At 45.6% G+C, this 25,296-nt stretch overlaps 3 protein-coding genes across 7 annotated transcripts; all 3 read right to left on the bottom strand.

Moving 5' to 3' along the window:
• Window positions 1–619: 619 nt before the first annotated feature.
• Window positions 620–9,429, bottom strand: tmem240b (transmembrane protein 240b). Of its 3 annotated transcripts, none has more exons than XM_023829515.2 (4): window positions 8,829–9,429; window positions 7,781–7,887; window positions 4,231–4,439; window positions 620–1,305 (listed from the first exon to the last, which is right to left on the bottom strand). In XM_023829515.2, exons 2-4 carry the CDS (start codon window positions 7,870–7,872, stop codon window positions 1,151–1,153), a joined length of 456 nt encoding a protein of 151 aa, XP_023685283.1. In that variant the 5' UTR covers window positions 7,873–7,887; window positions 8,829–9,429; the 3' UTR covers window positions 620–1,150. The 3 variants fall into 3 exon arrangements, with proteins under 3 accessions (XP_023685283.1, XP_023685287.1, XP_023685272.1); XM_023829519.2 differs by having other exon boundaries at window positions 8,890–9,429; XM_023829504.2 differs by having other exon boundaries at window positions 8,157–9,427.
• A 983-nt stretch (window positions 9,430–10,412) lies between these two features.
• On the bottom strand, window positions 10,413–17,529 carry ssu72 (SSU72 homolog, RNA polymerase II CTD phosphatase). 2 transcript variants are annotated; one of them, XM_023830605.2, is made up of 5 exons: window positions 17,234–17,529; window positions 16,218–16,361; window positions 12,525–12,664; window positions 11,695–11,813; window positions 10,413–11,553 (listed from the first exon to the last, which is right to left on the bottom strand). In XM_023830605.2, exons 1-5 carry the CDS (start codon window positions 17,311–17,313, stop codon window positions 11,452–11,454), a joined length of 585 nt encoding a protein of 194 aa, XP_023686373.1. In that variant the 5' UTR covers window positions 17,314–17,529; the 3' UTR covers window positions 10,413–11,451. The 2 variants fall into 2 exon arrangements, with proteins under 2 accessions (XP_023686373.1, XP_023686367.1); XM_023830599.2 differs by having other exon boundaries at window positions 16,218–17,529.
• A 3,628-nt stretch (window positions 17,530–21,157) lies between these two features.
• fndc10 (fibronectin type III domain containing 10) lies at window positions 21,158–24,159 on the bottom strand. 2 transcript variants are annotated; one of them, XM_023829547.2, is made up of 2 exons: window positions 23,358–24,159; window positions 21,158–23,138 (listed from the first exon to the last, which is right to left on the bottom strand). In XM_023829547.2, exon 2 carries the CDS (start codon window positions 22,928–22,930, stop codon window positions 21,800–21,802), a length of 1,131 nt encoding a protein of 376 aa, XP_023685315.1. In that variant the 5' UTR covers window positions 22,931–23,138; window positions 23,358–24,159; the 3' UTR covers window positions 21,158–21,799. The 2 variants fall into 2 exon arrangements, with proteins under 2 accessions (XP_023685315.1, XP_072571155.1); XM_072715054.1 differs by having other exon boundaries at window positions 23,417–24,159.
• Window positions 24,160–25,296: the final 1,137 nt, after the last annotated feature.

Below are 25,296 nucleotides of genomic sequence, written 5' to 3'. Positions count from 1 at the left end.
GAAGACCAGTAACGGAACAGATAGGGTCTATATCCTTCCTGTTTCCTTCTCTTACTTATGTCTCCCTTATTCCCTCAGACAGAGCAGCACCATGTAGTCCCTCGCTGACCCCCCTAATGTCCCCCCAACTACTGCCCTTCCATGTGACAGGGGAGGTGACTGCAAAACCAGGCCTGTGGTCAACCCTACCTAACCAGAGAGCGCCCGCCCACCTCCCCCCAAAGAGCTTGGGTGATCCGGGTGAGACATCACAAGGGCAACTAATAAAGAGTTTTCCAGGGCAGAGCTTTTCTCTTAAGGCTGGGGGGGGGGGGAACGTCCAGTTGGAAATAGGTGCTGGAAGACGCGGCATGGTCTCTGTACACTGGCTGCTGCAGGCAAACCCTCCCCTCCCCTCCTCTCCTCTCCAGCATGACCTGGAACCCACTTATTGCTCAGAAGCCAGCAGAAACAGAGAGCACCAGTACAATCATGTCACACCCACGCTCTCGTTCCGGAACGCGGCGCCGAAACGCTGGAGCCAACCCGTCGGAGGCGGATGCGGCAAACGGATCAGCTTAGACGTCGCCTCGCTCAGAGCTCTACTCGGCCGGCCGCCCCCCCCCCCCCCCCCCCGCCCCCAGCCTGGACCCCTGTACCTCACTCTCCTTTCAATCCTCCTGACGATTACATCCTTTAAAATCAAAATGTATGACTTTATTTACATGGACTGCAGTTCCATTATCACATATGAAAACCCTGGGACACCCTGAGGCCTTAAAAATGACTCCTCCCTTCGCTAACCCCGAAAAGAAGCCCTGCCCCCCAGTGACCTCACAGACTAGCCCCTCCTGTACAGTTTTAATGACAGATACCAAAAATGCCTCCATTTACACAACCCACCCTCGCAAAAAAAAAAAAAAAAAGATGACCCCTACCTCTAAGCAAAATGAACAACACAAGGGGTTAAGGATTTTTTTTTTTTTTTTTTAGTAGCAAGAATTATCTAAACAGTTTTGAATGGGGGGTCGTTAGGATGATAGCCGTTGAACCGCATCCAGGTTGGTTGTTGCAGAGGGTCTCTATGGCAACAGCCCAGACAGGACAAGCCGAGGCGGGCGGAGGGGTTGGGGGAGGGGCCGCCGGGGCGGCAGCCGCAGAGCCCAGAGTCTCAGAGATGACGGGGGCTCGGGTGGCCGTTGTGGTAGAGCTTCTGCTTGATGTGCACCATGTTCTCACTGGAGTCCTCAAGCTGCCGCAGCTGCGCACGTCTGCGCAGATCTCGCAGATTACAAAAGCGGGGGAGCCACGACCAGGACAGGGTGTCTGTGAGGGATACAGGGTGGGGGAGGGGGGGCAGTGTCAGTCATGCTGCGCCGAATCCCACAGGAACGCGCACCTCCACCCTTCCACCTCATCCCTCCATCGCTATATTCCTTCACCATCTCCCTGCTCCTCACACCTCCCTCCTTTCAGGACACCCTTCCCTTCCTGCTCCTGTCACCCGATATCGCTCATCCTCAGAATTTTAAGCCTCCTTTATATAGCTTGTGACCACGGCGTGTGCGTGTCTGTGTGTGTTTGCCCGCGAGTGTGTGTGAGTTTGCGCGTGTCCCTGTCCTACATTGGTGACCCCCATTCCGACGTCTCCGTTTTTAGCTCCATCCTTCCCAGCGCAGCGTCTCCGTGTCTCGCCTGCCTGCCCGGAATCTAGACGATCGCATCGGAATGGCTTATTGGGTGATGTGACCCAGCCGACTGTGAAGGGATGTGGCGGAGGGCGGCTAAAAGCGCAGACATTGGTGCATATCTACTGGGGGGGGGGGGAGGGTTAGCTGGAATCACATCAGGTTGATAATGGAGGTGCAGGGCTGATGGAACATCGTCCACACACCTGATTTCACTAGTGAGCCAATTACAAAACCCTCAACTGCCTCAAACCAGCACGCTGAGGGGGGGGGGGGGGGATTGGTGTTAGACCCGAGTTTGACATGTTCGTCACATGTAACAGGAAACCTGACGGCTGCATATATTTATGAGAGGGAGCAGATATGAGTGGAGATGAACAAAATCTGACCAGTGAGTGAGACAATAAAAAAATTACTTAACATTATACAACAAATAAACAGTAATGCAATAACACCTCCACAATGTCCCTGATATCCTGTTAGCTGGTAAGAAGAACGCAGCCTTGGTCCCAAACCTCTCCTCAGGGCCCCCCCTGCCATTCCATAGATTTGCTAAATTTCTCCACCAGCTCACTTAATCCATTAACTGCATTAGTTAATTAACTTCATGAAGTATTGATTAACTGAACACGGTGTGCTAACGGTCAAGTCAACAAATTCATGGGCATAGTGGATGCTTATTGTAAATACTGAAGGGGAAACTTCAAAATGGCTAAGCTGACACACAACCAAAAAAAAAATCAGTTTTGTAAAAGGATCATTTAAATTTCTTTGCCACAGTACTTTATGTATAGGAGGAGTGTACACTTATGCAATCACTATTGTCAAATCATCAGCAGTCGTATGGAGAAAATCTATAAATAATAATAATGATGATGATGATGATGATGATGATGATTGATGATGATGATGCAATGTATTCCCAAAAGCCAGCTACTATGTGCCTGGATCCCAGCTGGTTTTCTGTCCCTTTTACAGCTTCCATTTGCATTAGTATGGAGAGAAAAGAGAATGAGAGAGAAGCTTCACATCCCAGAAATACCCCAACCTGGGACGGACAGGGAGGCCACGCCTGATTAAAGCGCAAACTAACGGGCGAAGGTGGGGGTGGGGGTGGGGGTGGGGGTGGGCTCGGGGGCGGCTGTGCCCCGGATACCGGCCAAGCTCGGGGCCCACAATGTCCGTGGCTGTGCCAACAGCATGCGCTGACCTGGGCCAGCATCCGTTTCGCTGTACTGTGTTACAGTTTCGCTTGTTTAAAATCACCATCACATTCCTTAAAGACACGTGACCGGTGTGTGAGGGTGTCCATCACGCAGACCCTCCCATGGGACCGGATCCCCCCCCATTTCACAAGCGCTCCCTGCTCTGTGCTGCATACATTTCTGCGCCACTAAGACCTTCACGCTCTGTATTGCCTGTGTTGTCATCTGCCACCCAGAGCTGGCTGTGTTTTCTTCTGTGGAACAAATTCGTCATAATCTTATAGACCAGGTGTAGCCATATTCTTCAGGGTTCCCTCTGAGTTAAAGAGAGCAGAGGATAATCTTAGGAATGGTCAGAAACACTCCACCGTGTGTTTGTCCACGTGGCCCTCATGCCCGCTGTCACATGCATAATGGCACCGGGCCGCCCTTCCAGAACCGGGTTGCTTGTGCCAAACACATGCATGCTTGAGTAACACATACTGGTAAATCAGCGCCCATGTGACCCTCCCGCCAATCAAATGTGTCACACAGCAGCCTCCTCCCCCCCCCCCCCCTCACGGCCCTTCTCTTCAGCTGTCTGAGGGTACACTATGGAACCGCCCCCCCCAGGCTCAATCAGCACCTTCTGCTTTTTTGGTACCCTCCCTCGCTCCGCTGACCAAATCCCACGTACAGCACGCCTGCCCTCCGCAGACTCTCTCTCCCTCTCTCCCTTTACCGTGACTCTCCTGCTCCAGCCCCTCGAGAGCCGGCATGTTAGAGAGCAGCTGAAACTGCGAGACGGGCCTCCCCATCTGCTCGTATGCAGACCCAGCATGCATGGGGGTGGTGTCAGCGAGTTTGGGCTCGGTGCCTATGCTCCGAAGGTTGCTGGTTCAAATCCCAGGGTCAGCAAAGTGATTTCATTGTTGGCCCCTTTAGGGAGGTTATTAACCCTGGTTGTCTGACCCCACTTTCTCAAAATAAAAGCACCTCCTAAAAAATAAATGAATGCGGGGAAGCTCATGCAGAATGTGGCAGCCCTCAGCTGCCATGACAGTGTCTGCGATGATGGAGAACCCAGGTCTCAGGCAGAAATTTGATTAAATTTCTATGAAACAAAAAAACCTCACCGCTAACTTGGAATTCTGATATTCCACAAGCAGGCCGCGATCCACGAACTTTCAGGTTTGAACACAGCTTCTGCTTTTTAATAGCAATGCATTCCTTCACCATTCTTTCTAAACCCTCTTCAAGTCAAGCGGCCCCCAAACCCATAGACATTTAACGGCTCCCCACCCCCAGCCCAACCATCAGCCCCGCCTTCAGTCTCACCCCCCAGCCCCGCCCCTAGCCCCCCCAGCCCCGACACGCACCGTACTGACGGCTGGTCCGCCAAGCCCTCACGGCGCAGTGCAGGGCCCCGTCCAGCCACAGCAGCAGCCAGCTGATGCAGAAGCCCAGCAGCAGCCCCAGCATGAGGTCCATCTCCTGCTTGGTCACGCTGTCGCTCACAAAGTAGTTCTCCGAGGAGTCCACCAGAGACTGGTCACCATCGTACGGGATCACATAGTGCACGTGGTGCCTGGGGCAGCAGCAAGGAGGAGCACAGGGAGATGTGGAGAGGAAAGGATGTGGGCAGGGTTTCGAAGGAATAAAAGTAGGAGAATATGGAAATTTAGAAGAAAAAAGCAGAGAGAAAAGAGAAATTTGTTACTAAACATTGAAAAAAAAATGCTGCTTCCACTTCATATTCATATACATTGTTTGTTAGAAGTTCCTCCAATGGATGACTGTGATACTGTGAGCTCTCAATAACAGGACAGGGGGCACATCGGAATGGGACAACCACAGACAGCAGCAGCCAATGAGCAGAAAGCGCTGGAGCAAAGGAAAACGCCATGAAGAAGCAGTCTGCCAGCCTACTGGACCGTGTCCACTTAGATCAGTTCATTTCGGAGTCGGCAAACACCGAACATTCACCCCCCCCCCCACCCCCATTATTTTGTTGCTAGGTTACAGCACCATTGTGAGATCATTTTTTTTGTGCCAGATGATTTGGGAAGTGTAGACATGCATGGGTAATGCCATCCTGACATCCAACATCTGGAGCCCAGGGGGTGGGGGGGAAAGGTGACGGTGATGCTTGACGGGGTGGGGGTATTCTCTAGCACAGCTGAGCTCTTTGCCCCACGGGGGGGGTTGTGAGGGGGGGAGCTTGCAAGAAGAAAGGAAGTGGAGGATGGAGCCTCACCCACAATCCGGCAGATAATGGCTAAGAGAGGGCGGGGGGGGGCGGATATATGAGAGGGAGAGAAAAGGAATGATTGGAGAAAAACAGCAACTGGTACGTTTCAGGTTCGGCTCGCACCCCTACGTCCTGTTCCCTGCCATCGTTCAGAAACACTGCCTCCTACAAGTCAGGAGGTGCAACTACCAGGATGCAGGTTCCTCCAGTGACTGCCTGATGTGCAGTTATGAATCCAGCAGCGTCTGCTGGAAATGAGCTGGGACAAGTGACCCAGAGGAGTTGAGAACTTCCCAGGAATGTCAAGGTTTTCTGACATCCAACAGATGTCTGGCTGATTAATATTTTTTTTGCTGACTGTTCACCTGAAAGCTTTCACTATTCGTATCCCTCTCATTTATACGCAGTCAAGGCTACCCTAATACAGAGGTAATGCTGTGTCTCACCAACTGGGGGCACCAGTCAGTCACAGGGCACATGGGTGTACCGTCCCAGCCTCATAAGCTAGCGGCAGTTCTGAATGACCTCTCTTTTCAGTTGAGAGATGATGAAATTGACAGAAAACTGAGACATTGCAAGACAGAGACCTGGAGCCATATTTGCATCCAGGCTACAATGCAAAGATCTGCAAGCTGATCCATGTCACAGGCCTCATTAGTCTAAAACATCTCATCCCCATAACTGGTGGAAATGTAACAGCTACCCAACCAACACATATCTGTATATCAGTGTTTTCCAATCTGGTTCTTGGGGACCCCGGGACTAAAAATGTGGACTGTCTGGCAGGAAGACTGGAGGAAGCAGAAACGTGGACCGGCTGTGGATCCCCAAGGACCGGACTGGGACACACCGATCTATACGAATAAAATGTACAGTTCCTATTCTCTTCATCCAGTACCAGATTACACTAAACTTGGAGCCAATCCAAGGGAGCACAAGGCTGAGTGGACCCTGGATGGGATGCTGGTCCAACACAGGGCACACAAAATTACCGAGGAGTCCGTCTCTAGTGGGAAACTCGCAAAGTACAGTCCTAGGGGTGTGAGACCACAACACCCACAAACCGAGGCATATCATAGGACCTGATACACATGTAAGCTATGAGAGATATGGGCACAGAAATATGGCAGGGACCAACGGGGGGTGGGGGGTGGGAGTGAGGAATGCGGGAGCAGCCTGCCATGGCGCCCAGACTGTGTGGGAAAGTATGGCGACCCAAAGCATGTATGTACTTAACACACAAATAAGAACAGCGACACTAACTTTCAAGCAACTCATTGTAAATTAAGGGCATGTACGTTAGTAAAAACTTATTTAAAATGGGTTACATATATGACAGTGTAACCCATGACTACAGGTGAGTAGAAACCTTCCATAACCACCTATCCAATGCAGACATGCGCTGGACTCAATTCTGTGAACCACAGGGCACAAGGCAGGAGATACACTGGGCCTGCCTACTGCACATGGGCGTAAATTACAGGGGCCTGTTAACACCCCAATAATTAAAACCGCCCATAAATGGGTGCAGACCTCAACCTCCCCCCAATGTTCAAACCCAAAGTTACTCCCTTACTATTGCAGACCACATATCAAATTCTAATACTTATTTTCCCGCAATGTTTAATTCCTTAAATTCCTTAGATCACAATCTGTTAAACCACACTATGTTTAAATCCATTCAAGAATACTGAAATCTTTGAAGGATAATTAGTATCAGTCCAATAAATACAAATATTTAATGTCGCTATATATGAACTGTAATACTGCAAATATATTTAAGAAAACCATATTTCAGGCAATAACTACCGCTAACTTTTTAAAGGGAAGACGAATTGGTTGCTGCCTTCAAGTTGAAGAATATTTACTTTTTGATCACATTCCCGCTTTAAAAAAAGCTAAAGATTCGCGAGTAATCTGCGCCAAGTGCCTGCTTCCACCTCAGCTACTCATACTACTTTCAATTTTGTTAATACATGTTGTAACATCCGTAAATAAAAAGCGGGGTAGCTTTCATTGGCGCTCTCCTCATCTCCAGTATTTCACCACATACTTAGACATAAATGATGTCATGCTTAAAGCGCTTTCTGCCTTCGGTTCTCTCCAAGCCAATAGATTCTCACAGTCTATATACATATTTTATTTCTATGCGCGCTGATTTTTCTCGCATGCATACCACAGACATGGTACAGGTGCCTCGCACGTAGGGGTGTATTCTACTCATGGTCAAGGACCTCAACATTTTTTCATTTTATCGCTTTGGTGGACTAACACCGTCCACCAAAGCGCCGGCTATCGCTTACTAACTCGCACCCTGTCAACCATTAAACACACGATTTCCTGCAGCACCCAGCTGAAGGCCTAAACACGACGAAACACAGTAAAATGCATGTTAAAAAGATGGAAACAGAGACGGAACAGCTAAACCTGGAAGGCCAAACAGTATATTACGCTTAGCTTCAGCATCAGAAATCGTCATTAAATATGAAACAGCTGATGTACAGGTATTCGTGGCTGCAACATATGAACAGTTACAAACAGCAGTTGATTTTACACACACACACACAGATCCGTAAACACAGACAAAACGCACACATACAAATAAGCAGAGGTCCTGCATTTCACATCATGTACTCTTCGGTCATTATTTATTTCGCTTGTTTGCTTGTTTGTTTTACCTTCCACAGTTGCAATGACAGACGCGGTCCTCCCCTCGTAAATGCGGTAAGATATAGTTGTGAAAGCGATCCAGTAGCGCGTTCATGTCCATTAAACACGCTATCGCCTGAAAAGAACCGTGCAAGTCAAGTGGGACAGAACAAGCGGAATTCCGAAACATCAGCGACCTGGCAATGCAGCTGACTATGGACACGTCTAACCTGATCACAAAAACGATCCAGGATTAAGAAAGAAAAAAAAGTTATTTTAGGAAAAAAATGTTCCTTATTAATTATATGTAAGAACCGCAGGCGTGGGCATTTCAGTAATGCATAAGCGGTAATAATATGACACTGGTGTTGAGGAGGTGTGAAGAACGCAGAGCGAAAATCTTACCATTACAACCGAAGCCCCGAGAATCATAAAGATCATCGTGGTTGTGATCATATGCATCAAAACTTCGAGACTAGCAGGATCTCCTCACTTTCCCCCTCCGCGTTAAAGACAGCGGATAGGGTCGGACTCACGGCAACGATCCGCCCTGGGAAAAGGCGCTCATGGAGACCCACTTGGCTATATCATAACCCTCGCTTCTCCAGACCTGTCAGCTCGGGTTTTGTTCCTCGGCGGCATACGGCTGGGCTGGCCTTCTTTGCCCCCCTTCCTTCCCTGGATCGCACACGCAGCTACGACGCACGCTGTCTAACCGAACCGACTGGGCTGAGTGAATGTCTGCCGGCGGCTGTGTGATCCGAGAGGAAAATCTGGTCTTCGGCTCTGTTTTAGCAATGTGATAATTATTTCCGCTGCGTTTCGAGACCATTCAAAAAATCAGCAAGGGCAAAGGAGAGAACGAGGAGCAGCATTGCCATAGCTCTGTGCCGGTATTACCCCAGCCTTCGCCGGCCGAGATTGCACCGCCTAATCAATTGATCGACTGCCCGATCAAATGTGCAATTCGCATGCGTGTAATTACATACGAATTTATCGCCGCTGCCAATTCTGATTTCTTACTCCTGCGTATCCTATTAACGGGGACGACATTTATGATAGCTGGGTCGAGCTAACCGGATCCTCCTTCCCCGCGGTCCAACGACGGAGATCGGGCGACGGCCGGTCGCATCAGCACCGTGAGGCGGGACAGCAAGCCGCGTCCTGTCTTCCTATTCTCGCCATCGCCAGCATCTTCAGCCGCCCGTCAGTGGGGTTACGGTGCCCATGCGCTCGAGTTATCAAAGGTCACATCGCTTGGCATGTTGTTTCTGTTGATCAACACGTTTCGCGGGGAATAAAAAAACATAAATAAATATATAAATGGAAAACCACAAGTGATGCGCCACCACTTTCCCCCCAAATAAGCGTGACCCGGTAAACCGATTCCCTTTCGCCCCCTCCGCTCTCTCTCTCCCTCTCTCCCTCTGACATTGCAGTTCAGATTTGTATTCTGCACCATTCCGTAGGGCTGGGTTTCATATGTACAGCCTAAGACGGCAGCCCATTCACGTACATGCCGATTGCAATATTTAAATAAATTCGAGGGCACACGGAACCAATGCGACTATGGAATCGACGTTGTAACGCCAGGGAGACCCGTGAACTGCTTAATGAAGAAAATTAGCTTAATAGGTGACATGTTTTTTTAATGCAAAGCAAAACAATGTCGAAATCAATGTCGTTAAACAGAATGAGTTTGTTAGTATTATTATTTGCGTCAATACACCGTGCGTCAGCAGAGCTGGGCTGCATTTGGACCGGGGCAGAGTCCGTGGGCTCGGGCGCTCAATTTGGCCAAAGGCATTAACTGCATGTCTAATGCTTTTGTTCGTCTACCAGGTTTTAATAAACCGCGTTTCAAATATAAAGCCCGGTAAGGTGCGGTTTTGTCATATTCTGGCAATAGGGTTAAAATACCTTTTTTTCGCGTGCAATTTACGCATCGTAAAAAACGAAATACTGCAACTTTGGTTTGAAACAATTCATTTCTGGTGATCGCATTGTTCATACATACATCCAGGTAGCTGTCCTAAAACACATTTCGTTTCGACTATAATTTCCACCAGAAACTTGATGCGTTGGCATCGAAAATTCTAATGAGCAATGACAGGAACCGTAGATGTATCACTAACGGTACTTAACCTAAATTGGGACCGTAGGCTACGATTTATTATACTGCCGCAAATGGCAGCAAAAATTAAGCTTCGAGTAACGCTTCTGCTAAACAAATAAATCATATTAATGCAGCGTATAATTCAGATTCTCACTCACCGTTTGCAACTCAACGCCAAGTAGGCTACACGGTGCATTATATAAGATTGAAACTGAGGGAGTCAAATAATTCCTTTTTTGGGAATATTTTTAATCTTTATTTGACCAGGCACTATACCAGTCATAACCTGTACGAATTTTTTTTTTATCTCTAAGAAAATGAAAACTTACCATTGTTCTGACAGCCCTGCATGTGGTTTATTCATTAAAAAACAACAAGATTTTCCTACAAAAATATCTATACAGATGTCATAACGAGGGATGTGGACACGCAAAAAAGTCAAATTCCGGACAATTGTTTAGGTGAACTCCAAAAAGCTGGCAAACCCGAATCTCTGACATTCGTATCCATGCACCAAATATGAAAGCTATGTACAACATCAAGAATATTTTTAAAGAGATTTTATTTATATCATTTTTATAATATTTACAAACAAAACAGGCACTCTGGACTTGATTCACCGTTTGCATTTTTCCCTCATAATGCTTTTAAGTTCACATAAAGAAAAACAAACCACCTGAGCAGGGGTCAAAAAACAGTAAATAATAATTAAAATAAGTATAACAAAAATAAAAGGACATTTCATTCCGAGGGTATCTACTCGAGCACGTTTTCATTCTGCCTTAACGACTTTGGGCGATTTTGTCTGTTGCTCATAAATGAGCTGTTGCCGCAAGAATAATAATCATTTTTGTTTAAAAATCGAGCATCAGAAAAAAATGGCTGTCTTAAGATAAATAAGACAAATAAACTTATTAGAGGATCTGAAGGCTCGACTGCATACCCGTCATTATTCCCACGAGCGCCCGCATTTACGCAGCTAACCGAACGCCTCCGGGCACAGCACACATCTATGTCAAGCAAACAAAAATATTTCGCTGTCTATTCACTTCTCAAGGTGAACCCATATCCAAAAGGCTAAGCCATCACATTTAGAGAAATCAAAATTAGAACGGGGGTAAGCGCACAGCTTCCATAAGATTTGTGAATTTGTTCTTTTTCTTCCCTTCACCTCCAAGGGAAGGTTAATTTTATGAGAGGACCGGTCAGCTGAGGGTTAGGGAGCGATGACCTGCTGACTAACCAGATAGGGAAGGGCAGCACAGAATCACCTCCGTGACTGCTCAACCCTGACCGATGGCGGGTGTGAGAGGGGTTCTGGGGCGGGCCGGACGCACGGAACCAAGCGGGGATTGGTACAGAGATCGTGCTCCGGCCGTGCAGCTAGGTGGCGCCATTGCACAGATTCTGAAAAATCAACCCCGCCACCTTTATAAAACTACATTGCTTTGTGTATTACTGTGAGAAGACAACATGGCTTTGGAAGGGTGCTGGGGTGAGTGAGGGGGGGGGGTCTTTCACTTTAAGGCAACAGAGTACCACGCACTCTCGAATGCTCCGAGCAGTGCGGAGGCACAGCTGATGTCAATAAAAACAGACGGTATGTAGAAATGGACGACTGCTCTTCTCTTCAAACTCCTGCAACAGCTCATCCATCTCGTTCTCCATGTCGTCGGTATGCTGGATCTGCGGGGGAGACGACAAGACAAAAGAGGACTTTATTACGCTGTACCATGACATGTCACAGGATATGAGAAAGTGGCTTCTGTCGGCACTGAGGCCGTGTTTACGCTGCCGTAGCGACAGGAGAAGCGTAGCGCCACTCACACACTGGCATAACTCGCAGATGAGGAAGGCGCCCAGCGTGGCTTCCTCATGGTTGTCCTGGATGTCCACGTTGATGACATGCACTGGTTGGAAGGTCTCCTGCTCTCGTGAGTTCAAGTCTGAAACGGAGACAAGGAGATGAATCATACTGGCTGAGGTGATGCCCTCCTTCCTGCTACATCTTCATCACGATGGCGACGGTCTGGTGGGTCTATACCAGCAATGCACAGGGGCTTGTCTGCCACCAGATAACTGATTGCATAACATCCTCTCTTGGTCGTAATCTGAAGTGTTGCTCAGTGACCGTGAGCAGATCTTACAGCAGTGGGATGGAACTGGCAGCATCGTGCCATGCAATTGGCCCAGAGTCGGGCGGGGGAGGGTTCAACTGGGCACAGTGTTCGAGCTTCCTATAAGATGCATCAGGGCCCGGTGTCACTGCAATCAGTGGGAGCGTTTCCACTCGGCCAGCTGGAGCTGGCTGGCCTGTACGACACTCCTATGGTGCGTAAATACCGCCGTCGCTTGGCAGGAGTCACACTTGAACACAGGATGCAAGCAGGCAAGAGAAGTAATGGAAACAGCCATGCCCATACAGAATCGGGCACGATTTACAAGAGTCTCCTCCCCCGGTAAAAACAATTACAAGTTCACAGCTTGCAGTAATTCCAAAGGACTGCATTAAAGGTTACAACAAAGGGCTGAAATAACACAAGCTTAATGAGCCAGGGTTTTTAAAAATAAGAAAAAAAACCAGTATCTTTCAAATGCATGCATCACTCAACAGCACAAGTGAAAAGCAGGATTCAGCAATCTTGCAGCATCCTCACCCTCCAACACTTGGTCATAGACCCTTTCCTCACAGGTGATGACAATGTCAAACTGGTCCTTGCAGTTCTGGAAGCGTTCAGGCCGGACCTTGATACGCTTGTTGCGTTCCAGCATGTGTAGTATCCCGTTCTGGGTGTATCTGATCCAGGAACAGGTCAAGGAACCGCAAAAATTATCCAGTACAAACAAACAGCAACTGGAAGCCACAAATCCCTCAAACTGGACAAAGAAAACATAACAATAAAAACATAACATTGTTTAAATACATTCCTCTCTAAATAAATTAATAAAGGCTTTGCAACTATAACTGAAATGTAATTTACCCATATCACCAACAGCGCCATCTAGTGATGACATTTTAATCGAGCACTGCTCAGACGAATTTCTACGCAATAACCAAAAAAAAAACAACAACATAGGACAGAGGACCCAATTTACCTAATTACTGTTCCATCTTACAGAATAAACCAGTTCACTTCCATGGCACAATAAAGTATATTATTTATCCAGAAAGCATTTTCAGTCGAGAAATTAATACTTTGAATTAAACTGAGTTTGTTGTATTCCACCAGTGACGACCACACTACTAGAAATTGTGCTGAGCAACTTCAATAATACAAGCTTCTGTAGCCAAAAAAAAGCACAATGCAACAGTATCCATACATCTTTGTGTAAATACTGCCAGCCCCCTAAATCATACAGATATACAACCAGCCATTCAGGTGCTGCTGTCGGTTGTAGCAATATATCCAGAATGCATGTCCCTGCTTGACTTTCTCACTTCCCACTCACACAAAGCTTTCATAAATAAAACAGGAGGAAAGGATGTGATAAGCTTCGACTCTGGGCTACAGCACAAAACACTAATTTTTCAGTGATAGGATTTAATCACAGTGTCCGTTTGATATTCTCAGAGGGCCAGGAGGGATTACCTGTTTCTCTTTTCCCTGACAAGTGGGGATTAATCAAGTTGCAAGTCAATGGCACTTGATGCTGAGGGCACCTACAGATGCAATTCCTTGTCTGGCACTAGGGGGCAGAGTATTCCTATTTCAACGCAGTGGACTGGAGAGGGCAGGGTTGGAATTGTTTGGGAGCGACCCAAGCAGACCCCCACCCTTCTCCTCAAAATATAGTGCTACACTTGTACATAGCAACAAATACATAGATTACATATTTATTTGTGCATTTTGTTGCTTAATTCTTTCAGATACATACCCATTTATCAAATAAATACAAAAGTTTCACAGCTAGAATGTTACAAATTACTTGCTTTCTGATTCAGGGACACATAAATTAGCCACAGCAGGATAATTCTGAGCAATACCAATGTGTGCCACTTTGTTGCTCCTGTGCTGCCTTTCAGCTCCCAGCTCCCACCCCCTCCCCACCCCCAATGGCACTGAGAACATTCCGCCACAGCGGTTAAGGCAGTGAAGGGGCGGGGCAAAGATGTGTGGGCTGGGAGCTTGCACTAAAGCGAAATGCGCGGAGGAGTAGGGGACAGAGAAGCGGAGGAAGTGGGAATCTGGCAAGTCTGTCTTTAGCTTTACAAGATAACTCTGAGCAACAGGGCCCCTCTCTCACACACACACACACACACACACACACACACACACACACACACACACACACACACACACACACACACACACTGTGTCACTGCAGCCCTCCTCACCAATCACTAAACAGACAAGTACAGCCTCACATCTTCAAGAATCGCATAAGACTTAAACCTCTAATAAATTTTCAAGTCCTCTCAGGTTTTGTGTCAATATGGGTGACCTTTGACCTACTTTGGCTAAGCCTGACCTTCTACATGACCAAAGGACCACCATAATCTTCCCAAAGCTTCTTTCAAACCTGCATCCAATCACATTGTGGCTGAAAAAAATGCAGGGCTCCTCTAAAGTCTAATTAAAGGCACAAATGTCTCTGACAGTGCCACCCTCAAGGTACTTTAACACCAGTCACACAGTGTCAAAGTCTGAAACCCTACTGATAACTTACCTTGATTCTAGAATCAAGAATGATAATTTTTACCTGGAGAAAATCATTGCGCCTAAGTGACAGCATAAAAAAAATCATTGCCATGGAACGGAGCCTCGTCACTAAAGTTAGTGTTTCATTACTGCCAAAGTAATTGGCATCAGATGAAATTATTTTCACTGCAAGAACTTCTACAGTGTGGTCTTGACAATGATTCAAAAACAATTCTGGGTGGGTGAATTTTTTTTTTTTTATAACCAAAATACTGTAAAATGTCCCAGAATTTCTCTTAATCCTAACAGGACCCTCATTTTGCACTGGAATACTGTAGAATGTGACAGATTATCTCTAATCCTGATTTAGAAACATTTACAGGTGTGAATCTCACTGAAAATTTTTAGAATCACGTTTCTAACTGTAATTTAGAGACACAGGGCAGGTTTGGACGAGAGCACTGTATAATTCTAGAATCTCCTTTCACAACCTTAATAAAGAAACATTTACTAGTCTGATTTGGGCAGAAGCATTGTAAAATCATATAATCAATTTTCCAAACCTGATGTAGAAAGATAAGGTCTGAACTGGGCAAGAATACTGCAAAATCATGGAATTGTGTTTCCAACCCTGATTTAGAAGCATGATCAGTCTAAGGTGGACAGGAGCACTGTATAATCCCAGAATCTCCTTTCTAAACCCTATTTAGAACTATCCACTGGTCTGAATTGGACAGGAGCACTGTATAATCCCAGAATCTCCTTTCTAAACCCTATTTAGAACTATCCACTGGTCTGAATTGGACAGGAGCACTATATAATCCCAGAATCTCCCTTCTAAGCCCGATTTAGAACTATCAACTGGTCTGAATTGGACAGGAGCACTGTATAATCCCAGAATCTCCTTTCTAAGCCTAATTTAGAACTATGAACTGGTCTGAATTGGACAGGAGCACTGTATAATCCCAGAATCTCCTTTCTAAACCCTATTTAGAACTATCCACTGGTCTGAATTGGACAGGAGCACTATATAATCCCAGAATCTCCCTTCTAAGCCCGATTTAGAACTATTCACTGGTCTGAATTGGACAGGAGCACTGTATAATCCCAGAATCTCCTTTCTAAACCCTATTTAGAACTATCCACTGGTCTGAATTGGACAGGAGCACTATATAATCCCAGAATCTCCCTTCTAAGCCCGATTTAGAACTATCAACTGGTCTGAATTGGACAGGAGCACTGTATAATCCCAGAATATCCTTTCTAAGCCTAATTTAGAGCTATTAACTGGTCTGAATTGGACAGGAGCACTGTATAATCCCAGAATCTCCTTTCTAAGCCTAATTTAGAGCTATTAACTGGTCTGAATTGGACAGGAGCACTGTATAATCCCAGAATCTTCTTTCTAAACATAATTTAGAACTATTCACTGGTCTGAATTGGACAGGAGCACTGTATAATCATAGAATTGTGTTTCCATCCGACACAGAACTAGCTTGACTTTACTAAACCCCAACACCTGGCAAAAAGGGTGCCAGTGAACACTGCTGAAGGTACAGTTAATAAACAATTAGGGCTAAATGAAAAATGCAATAAAAACTGGCTTAAGTACTCCATCTCCGACCTGTTCTTCCCCTATACACACGCAAAACTAGACCAAACAAGGTCATAGGTCAGCATAGTGTGTCGTTGTGTGGTTGCTGGGGATACAGTTCCTTGTCCTTGCGGACCAAGTCGTTGTACATCTGCTCATAAGTGGTTTTGAAGTCGTACACATTAGGCTTGTCTGGAGCCGGGCCGGGCAGCTTCACGTGGGTCCCTGTCCCGAATGACCGCACGTCAAAACCCCGTTTGCTGTAAAGCGATAGAAGACAGGGTGGATGAAGGTGTGAATAGATGGTATGGACAGGCAGGATGGGAGAGAGCGTTAAAGTCAGTGACCAGCATTTTCTGGTATCCTCTGCTCCATTAGAAGCCAATGAATTTATGTGCACGGGAAATAAAAGAAAAACAGAATTAGCACATATGATAGCTTCCATCAGCTCTCAGATTGTCAAATTTAAGACAGTGGTCATTTAAAACAGAACACATTTGAAGTTATCTACAGCTTTGATATGATAAACATCAGTCAAAAAGTCCTATTCATGATAACATATATATATTGAGCTTCATTAAGCGAAGAATACTAATAGTTAAATCATTAGCTGCCAGTTCAGTTATTCCTGGCGCTGTCGTAGCCATTAAGTCAGACACGTCTTCCTGTTTGTGTCCAATGATGCAGCATTTGCGCCTCGAAATAATCGATCGAAACACGGTTTCTCAATTGATTTACCTATATTGTGATAAATATTGCGCATGTTTAGGTTAAAGCCGGGTTGCTATCTAGCTAGTTAGCCGTCCAGTTATGGAGCTGAACGTTGATCGCACGCTACCCGGAAGTTGTACCGTGTATTAAAATGAGACTTTCAAACACCGGTTTTAAAGGTTAACCCTCCTCCATCAACCTTTCACTAATAGATAAAGAAAACGTAAATAAGCGAGCATTCAGGCATCTATCGGTCTTCTGAATCTGCTTTTTAATTAGCATTTGCGGCAGTCCTCCGGGCAGGGTCGAGCGCCATTCCTGCCGGCATCCGGATCAATCCAAGCGGCCGGCATTTCAGTCTCCCGCTTGTGTTTTGTCGATGAGCCGGCTGCCTTGTTCCGTCGCTTTTTAAAAGTGTTACCTGAGGATGCTGTGCGCCTCCATGCTGCGGTTCTGGTTACTCGAGCACACCACCGCGACGCGCAGCGGGTGACTCGGCATCGCGCCTCTGCCGGCCGCCTAACCACTGCGAGGAAAAACAAAAGTCGACAAAGGGCCACAAATTTAGCTGAAGTCTACAAAAGTAAAGGGCAATCTATCGCCTCCGCCACCTAATTTGGAGATTTAATTACGACTGAAGAACAACAGGCTCGCGATACTGCCATTAACCAAACGTGCTGGCCCATAAAATGGCGGACAGTACTTTAAGACGAAATTGGTCTTACGCTGGGGCGGGAGCTCAGTATTTATAGGCTCCGCAAGAACCCAATCAGAATTAAGAAGATTTCTGCCACCGCCCCAAATTCAATGACGTAATCTAATCATATGCAGAGAACAAGATGTTTTCCGCTGAATTCCGTACTGAAGTGCTCTGTGTCCTGTAGGTTTCATTATTACGTAAAACTGCGATCTTCAAGATATCGGTTATAAAAGCTATTTGTTTTTCGTTTGTTTATACTATTTATAAATACGTATCCAATTTGGTGGTTCATTATGTTAAACCTGCGAAAGTGATGGACGAAAACTGTCTACAGAATAAAAGTTAAGCGTGATGATTAATTGCAGTAAAGAAGATGATTATGTTAGTTCTATGGTGAACTGACACGGAACTTAAGACACAAATGGAACTTGATTAGTCGATAAATAGAAGAGGTTTTCTATTAAAGGATTGATGTCAATCTTACTACATGGACTCAGATTTAGCTCCACCTCTAATGGTGCGGGGAGGAAGGGGGGTGTAAATGACGAAAGGGTGCCCGTGCTGGAGGGGGTCTGAAGTCTGATAATATTAAAACAAGTAAAACAAAGATATATACATGCACCACAGTTCAACATGCCTGCGCACAATCCTAATTTGATCAACCGTATTTATTCATTCAGCACGCAATTTTCAAGATTAATACATTTATTTTTTTTGCTTATTATCGTATATTCTGTTTATTGTGGACCAGTTTTATTATATTTATGTTCTGTTTTAGTGTTTTTTTTAACTCTGAATGCTTTATTACTCTTTACTGTTTAATATTTTTGTTGTTTTATTTTACAAGTTAGTAGGCCTGGTGTCTCCGAGGGACAATTGGGAAAGCTTTCCAGGGTCCGGGTGGGGAGGAGGGGATGAAGGTTCTATAGTAGTACTTTTAAAAAATTGCATTTTTACCAGTCCGGTGTATCACCACATTGTGAAATAACAAAATGTAGTAAGTATTTTTCTACATATCAGCAGTGCCATATCTATTAATTGGAGGCTTGGCTGCTGATTTAGAAGCACACTTAGCTTTGTACCAGCGTGAGTTACTGTAATATCCCCATGGGCCAGTTAAAATACATCAGGGTCAATTTCTTATTGGCAAACACTGCAGAGTAAAAACGCTGAGCCAGCTTGCCAACAGTTTTTATCTAGACAGAGTAAGTTGTATATCACATTGACTTATCACAAACACGGCTGCCGTTCATTGTTCTGCATAGGTAAGAGGCTCTCTGGGAGCATCCCCTACGACCCTGATCAAGATAAGTGGTTAGAAAACGGATCAACATTTTGACACATTTTGGGTCTAAGAGTAAACAGACCTAATTGCACTCCAAACTGAAATATGTGTGTTTAGAAGTCAAAGATCATAATAATTTTGACTTTATTCCTGGATCTCCATTCAACAAATATTATTATTAGCTGAAAATAAAGCATAAAACCATCCATGCATCCTTTCATTTTCCATAACCAGTTATCCAGTAAAGGTCACACTGTGGGTGCGGCCTGTCACAGAAGCACAGGGGTGAGGTGAGGGACACTCGGTGTGGATGACAAGTCCATTGTAGGACACACACACACTCCCACACTGAAGTTTAGAGACATCCGCGGTGTTTCCCAATATGCGCACCTGCCTGTACTTGTATTCTTGTGGACCCATTTTACATTGATACCTGGATGTTGTTCTTGCCCCGACCCGAATATCAAGGATACATGGGTTACATCCTCGCCAAACTAGACCAACCCCATGAGTCATTGTGCCCCAAGATCTTTCTTGAGACGCAAGTTAGCAAGACCATTCTTGCCAAGACTAGAAGTACGATCTTTGCACTCTTGGTATCAAGAATCCCCCCCCCCCCCCCCAGTTCACCCACTTACGTGTTTTGGGCTGAGACAGAAAAGCCATGCAATCATTTTGAGAACAATTTCAGTGCAGTAATTAAACTCACAACTATGGAGGTGTGGCTTCCACTGAAAGGCTGCATTGTCGTCATGTAGCTATGTTTTAACAATTTTTAAACCATTATTTAAAATATTTGAAAATATTTTTTTAGTAGATGTACATAACTTATAACTGCTATTGTTTACATAGTGTAGTGTCTGCTATAGTAATTTAATACAGACAAATTAATCTCCCAGCAATTAGTGATTCAACAACAGTAAATGTTGTACAATAAAGTACATAAATTTACAAGGGAACTCAATCTATCACAACAGGAAAAGCTGATACTGGCTTTCAGGAAAACAGCATTTTTGTTTGCTTAGCACCTAGCAGAGATTGAAGTAGGTAACATAACTGGCCAGTGGCCTGCACTACGAAGTGGGTTACTGGCTTATCTAGGTAACTTGTCGGATTTAAGGTACCACAGTTTAAATGGACTTCATATTTGTTCACTTACCTTTCGCCCAGACTACCTTAAATCCGACAAGTCACCCCGATAAGCCAGTAACCCCGCTTCGCAGTACAGGCCACTGGAGATTTGAATTATTTACTGAAAAATGCACTGTACACCTGTGACTTTCTGAGTCAGCAAAGAAGCACGCAAGCAGTGATGAGATTAAAAAAAGAGGCTGGTCCCGCTAATTGTGTGATGGGTTATTGGGGAGCGTCATGGCCTTTTGGGTTTGATTCCTGCCCCCAGGAACAGAGAGGGGTCTGACTGTAATGGTGCAGTTGTAGATCCCATCCAGGATGGCTCCTGTGATCAGCTCTAGGCTCAGACCTTGAACTACATACATAATTATAGAAAACATTCTTATCAAGGTTCTACACTTGTTATATTAATAACTCATTTGACAAAGCAGACTGAATTCTCTTAGTTTTCTCATAGTTTCTGAATTTTTTCCCATAGACAATTCCTCTGCCTTTGTGGACTCTACTGTTCTGCTGGTTCCTGGTCTTTGTAAACTAAAATTCTCATCTGCAAGCACAAATGCTGAAAGATATGAAACAGGCAGATCCCTGTGGTTTTTTTTAAATAAGGGAAAGGAACACTACAAATGAAGGAAATGTTGAATTAAGAACACAAACCTAGTCACCATACATTTGCCCAACATAATAATACGAATAAAATTACCATTGATAACTATCCCCATAGCCTGTGACAGTCACTCTGCCACCTAACTGGTAAGTTGAAACAAAATCTTGGTCTGGATTTTTACTTTCTAGACCTGAACTATCCACATCTGGTGTTCTATTTCAACTGAATTAGGTCACATGCAAGTCTTTCCTTATTTACGTCTGAATTTCAGTTTGTCTATTAATGTGATCCATCAATCCGTATTTAATACCGTTTATTCAATTAAAGGGATACTCTGAAAAGGATGCCAGTTCATTACAGCTCACACACTCACAAGCTATAAGTAATTTACAGAATCTAATCCACTTAATGCAATGCAGGAGGAACAACACAAACACAGAAAGAACATACAAATACCATTCACCCAGAGCCAGCTTTCGAACCCTCAGCCACGGAGCTGTGACATCACTGAAGCATGGTGTTGCACCCACTAAACTGATAATATTTCAAAATACTATTTTAAAAGGTAGGGACAGTTGGAAGGTATGTAGCTCAACATAACCATGCATCACACTGAAACTGCTTTTTGTAGTAGATCCTTTATTCTCTGTAAAAGACGGTTAAAATACAGGAGAATAGCACAGTATTGCAGAGACTGTAGGCCAGCCTGAGGTCGACATACAACAGTCTACAGCACACAATGTGAACTACATCGCTAGGTCAACGTAGCCAGGTATGTAAGGCAAGGTTATACACTCTATTGCACTTCCTCTATCCACCTCTACGGAGTCTGAAGGGCCATGTTGGTATTCAAGGTTCTTTCAGTGAGCCACCCCCCAGTGGTGTAAAATGAAACTACTAAACTAACTAAAGCTACTTAACCTAGACAATTTACAACCTACCACTGCTATTTTTTTTTTATCATTACCAGTCCCTGGAGGACTTGTCTATCTAGTATACATGTAATTTTAGTTGAATGCCCATCTATGAATACTACTATAAATACTATCTTGTCTGTATTTCAATAATCAGAATAGTATAAAGTCCAGCAGCTTGTTCTAATGTTCCCGTTTACAGGGAGAGACGCCATTTCAGTTGCGTTCCATATACAGCGTGATGACTGAGACGCACAGTGAAAATGAGTCAATGCACCAAAAGCAGCGATCATGAAGTTCCTTCCCGAGTATTTTTGTGCCCCCCCCCCTCTGCTGTATCACTCGTGTTAGGTGCGTGTTGGGCACAGGGACCTGGCAGGTGCCCGGGCGTGTGGGGCCAGGCGTGCCCGCTGCGTCGCCGGGCTCATGATGTTCTCCGTTATGTACGCCACCAGTAGGCAGATGACGACCAGCATCACGCAGATGGCCCCGCCCACAGTCGTCATGGCAACCACGATGTCCTGCATCCCCGAAGGCGAGACCGTGAACTCCACGCACTCGCCGGGGTCGTCGCCGTCGCCGCGGGGGCCGGCGGGGGAGGCCGAGTGGGGGGACAGGGGCCGCAGGCAGATGCGGTACGGCACGTTCTCGTGCAGGTCGCTCAGCAGGTAGTCCCTGCAGCTAACCCCGAGGTGCACCCCCGCACACTCAAACTGAGTGTAACTGCCGTTCCACCAGCAGCTCAGCCCAAAGCCTCTGTGCCGGCTGGCATTTCCCACTCCACCCCTCTGCGGGGGGATCCTAGACAAACTTTTCCTCTGCTCTTCTTTCCTCTGGACTGTTTTCTCCCCTGTTTTACCCACTGTGTGCTCTCCTCGGTGTCCCCGCTGAAGCTTCTGTCTCCACCACTCATCGCTGTCCTGCGGCCACTGAATTAGCACGCTGCCGTTAGCCAGCACGTTGGCTACTACCTGGCCGCCTGCGGACCTCACCTCGTGGCACTGCCCGCGGCGGCACCGGAACCCGTTCTGCGTGTCCCTGAAACAAAGCTTGTCCCTTCCTCCTGACTCTATCACCCTGTAGGCACATATCAAGGTGGCCGCATTGTCCATGCCCTGCTCCCTCTTACCCAAGGGCAAGTTCAGTGCTCTTACTGTCCCAGAATTATTGGCACCTCTGCTCTTACTGTCAGCGTCTGCGGCGGTCCCATCTCTGAGGCTATGTTGAATCTTTGGTAGGGTTTGGTTAATAGTTGTGTCCTCTTTAAAGTATTCGTTTTCACCGTAGTTGTTATTACTATGATTTTTGTGGGAGACCCAGTTCAAGGACTCTCCTCCGCTTCTGCCTCGGGATGGTGGCGAGGATGGCGCGGTCGGCAGTGTGCCGTTGCTCCAGCTGGAGAGTCCCGCCGTCTCCTGACAGGTTCCCAGCAGTAACACGGCACCCGCGATGAAAGCCGTCCACAGCTGGTCCGGCATGCCGTCGCCGCCGCCGCCGCCTCCTCCTCCTCCTCCTGAGCAATATGCCGGCCGCAAGCAGCGTGCGCGGAATGCGGGCGGCGACGTCAGCGCTGCCGGGGATCCGCACGGAGCCAGAGGGGGCTGCGGAGTTGTGGCGGCTCAGTCGCATCCATACACCAGCGACAGGCGATCAGCACCTCTGTTGGCTGGGGAAGGCGACGACAGGCTGCGATCCAAAGCAAAAATAACAATACTGAACATATAGGCTACAGGAAAGGCGCTCTGCCTTCTCTCCGCTCAATCAATCATTCAAATGTGATTAAATAAATACAAAAAAAAAGCACGCATAGCCCATAATAAAAATAATAATAATTATTGCAAAATAAATTAAGCAAACGATAGAACGGTGAGCTGGGTGAAAATACCCATATAACTAATCGCTTACTCGTTTGCATATGTCTGTCAGCGGGCATTTGCTGGGTAATTTTTTATTATTAGACTCGCCTTTCTGCTTGCCGCTCCCGATGCTGGTCGTGACGCGCCCGTGTGTGTGAGAGCATGCCAGCCTCTGCAGCCGTCAACACTCAATTACATGAGTCACGTCTGCGATCTCCCCTCTCTCCTCCGGCCCCGGCAGCTCCGGCCGCATCTCCGCACCTGAGTTTTGGCTCATTGACGTCAACGGCCGCTTGATCGGCTCCCGGCGCGGAGCTCCGCTGAGACTCCGCTCCCCCCTTCAGTCGGCGCCTGCGGAGAAAGCGCGTCACCGGCCTCCCAGTGACGGCTTTGATGGTTTTTGACGGTTATTCAAAGAAGTAATCCAGGAAGATGATATAAGCTTCAGGGATCAGCTGCAGCTTTAAACATCCAGTTTTAACACACACACACACACACACACATTTAAATACAGCATCAATCACACCATCATGTATTTATTATATATAGGCCTACATGTATATTTGTTTCTTGTAACTAATTCCCCCATATCTTACTGCATTGCATGAGTAAAATCATCTAAATTTACATATAATCAGTGCTTGAAGTGGGAAAAAATAAGTGCAGGAACTCTAATTTTCCGACGTTTGACATTTGTGCGGTGAAAAAAAATCAAGTCTTTAGGATGTGTTGGTTCAAAAACTATTTTAATTTAATCATTCTTCCAAGCAATAACCTATAGGCATAGGCTACTTTTTTCTAATTCACAAATGGAATACTGAAAAACCATTAAAACAACATATAGTCTTTTATCGGTCTTGTGATATTGTCTATTCTCGGGCCACTGTCGCTGCGTCGGATCAGTTTCTGTAAGTACCGGTGTTCCGGGCAATTCGGTTTCCCTATGTTTCCCCTGTCGCGCGCTGATTTGTACACGGTTTCGCTGTTGTTTTCATGTCTTTTTACAAAGCTCTTGAGGTAAACAAGCCATATATTTTAAAACATCACATGTTTTTTGTTTTTACAGATAATAAATTAAAGTATTTCATTCGCTGGATAGAGATATTTCTTGATGAAAACGGTATAGTATTGCTTATAAGACTATATTATGCGTGACGATCTACTGTATTCACATGTAATAATGTACCTGAGTGATTTTCAGACATCCCACATACATATTTGCCTAAATATTAGGAGAAACATTATTTCCTGACATCCAGGATATTTGGTTCCCCCCTGTTAAAATAGGTATACAGCAACTCTGGGCCTCGGAACTAATAACAATACAGTATTCACATGTAATAATGTACTTGAGTGATTTTCAGACATTTCACATACCTCTTTGCTTTAATATTAGGGGAAACATTATTTCCTGATAGACAGGGGAAACATAGGGAAACCGAATTGCCCGGAACACCGGAACTGCGTTCCGCTGCGTTCCGGCCCACTTCAAGCACTGCATATAGTGTTTAAATTTACTACGTGTATCAAGCTGAATGCGTCCAGGAGTGAATGTTCTACTTGTCTTGTGTAAAATATTAGTAAACTATTAATGAAACTGAATGAATTACGGTTCTTTAATAAGTGAAGGGGCAAGAGGTACTTATAAGCCTATTGTTTGTATACAGTGCCAGTAATATGATAAAAATGTTAAAGTATCATAATAATTACTTAAGATCATTGCTTATTGAGGCGACAATCTGTGATAATGTCGAAACATTTTGTACGTGATACTGTTTTATGTAGGTAGGTTATTGTGCTGTTTTGATGCATTTTGTGAAGTAGCTAGTGTATGGTTATAATGTGTCAAGAATAAACTGTGGAGTAAAACTGAAAAGATGTGTTTATGCGTCCGTCCATCCATCCATCCATCGATATTCCATTCTCTTATCTAATAGGGTCTGGGAATGTTTTTAATTAGTTAAGGATAAATTGTGTTACACTTCATC

The sequence above is a fragment of the Paramormyrops kingsleyae genome, chromosome 8 (genome assembly GCF_048594095.1).
Source record: "Paramormyrops kingsleyae isolate MSU_618 chromosome 8, PKINGS_0.4, whole genome shotgun sequence".
Lineage (NCBI taxonomy): Eukaryota > Metazoa > Chordata > Actinopteri > Osteoglossiformes > Mormyridae > Paramormyrops > Paramormyrops kingsleyae.
The sequence above is the reverse complement of the archived record's forward strand: the minus strand, read 5'-3'. Positions and strand labels throughout refer to the sequence as shown.

Excerpts from the sequence above, each read along its gene's own strand:
- tmem240b (XM_023829504.2), bottom strand. The coding sequence starts at position 8,213 with ATGCATATGATCACAACCACGATGATCTTTATGATTCTCGGGGCTTCG. Across the intron at positions 4,440-7,780 it reads TGTCATTGCAACTGTGGAAG|GCACCACGTGCACTATGTGA; the intron begins GTAAAACAAACA and ends CTGCTGCCCCAG. Across the intron at positions 1,306-4,230 it reads GCGGACCAGCCGTCAGTACG|ACACCCTGTCCTGGTCGTGG; the intron begins GTGCGTGTCGGG and ends TATCCCTCACAG.
- fndc10 (XM_023829547.2), bottom strand. The coding sequence starts at position 22,930 with ATGCCGGACCAGCTGTGGACGGCTTTCATCGCGGGTGCCGTGTTACTG.
- ssu72 (XM_023830599.2), bottom strand. The coding sequence starts at position 16,546 with ATGGAAGCTATCATATGTGCTAATTCTGTTTTTCTTTTATTTCCCGTG. Across the intron at positions 12,665-16,217 it reads GTCCGCAAGGACAAGGAACT|ATACACCCAGAACGGGATAC; the intron begins GTATCCCCAGCA and ends TTCCTGGATCAG. Across the intron at positions 11,814-12,524 it reads CTATGACCAAGTGTTGGAGG|ACTTGAACTCACGAGAGCAG; the intron begins GTGAGGATGCTG and ends TCTCCGTTTCAG.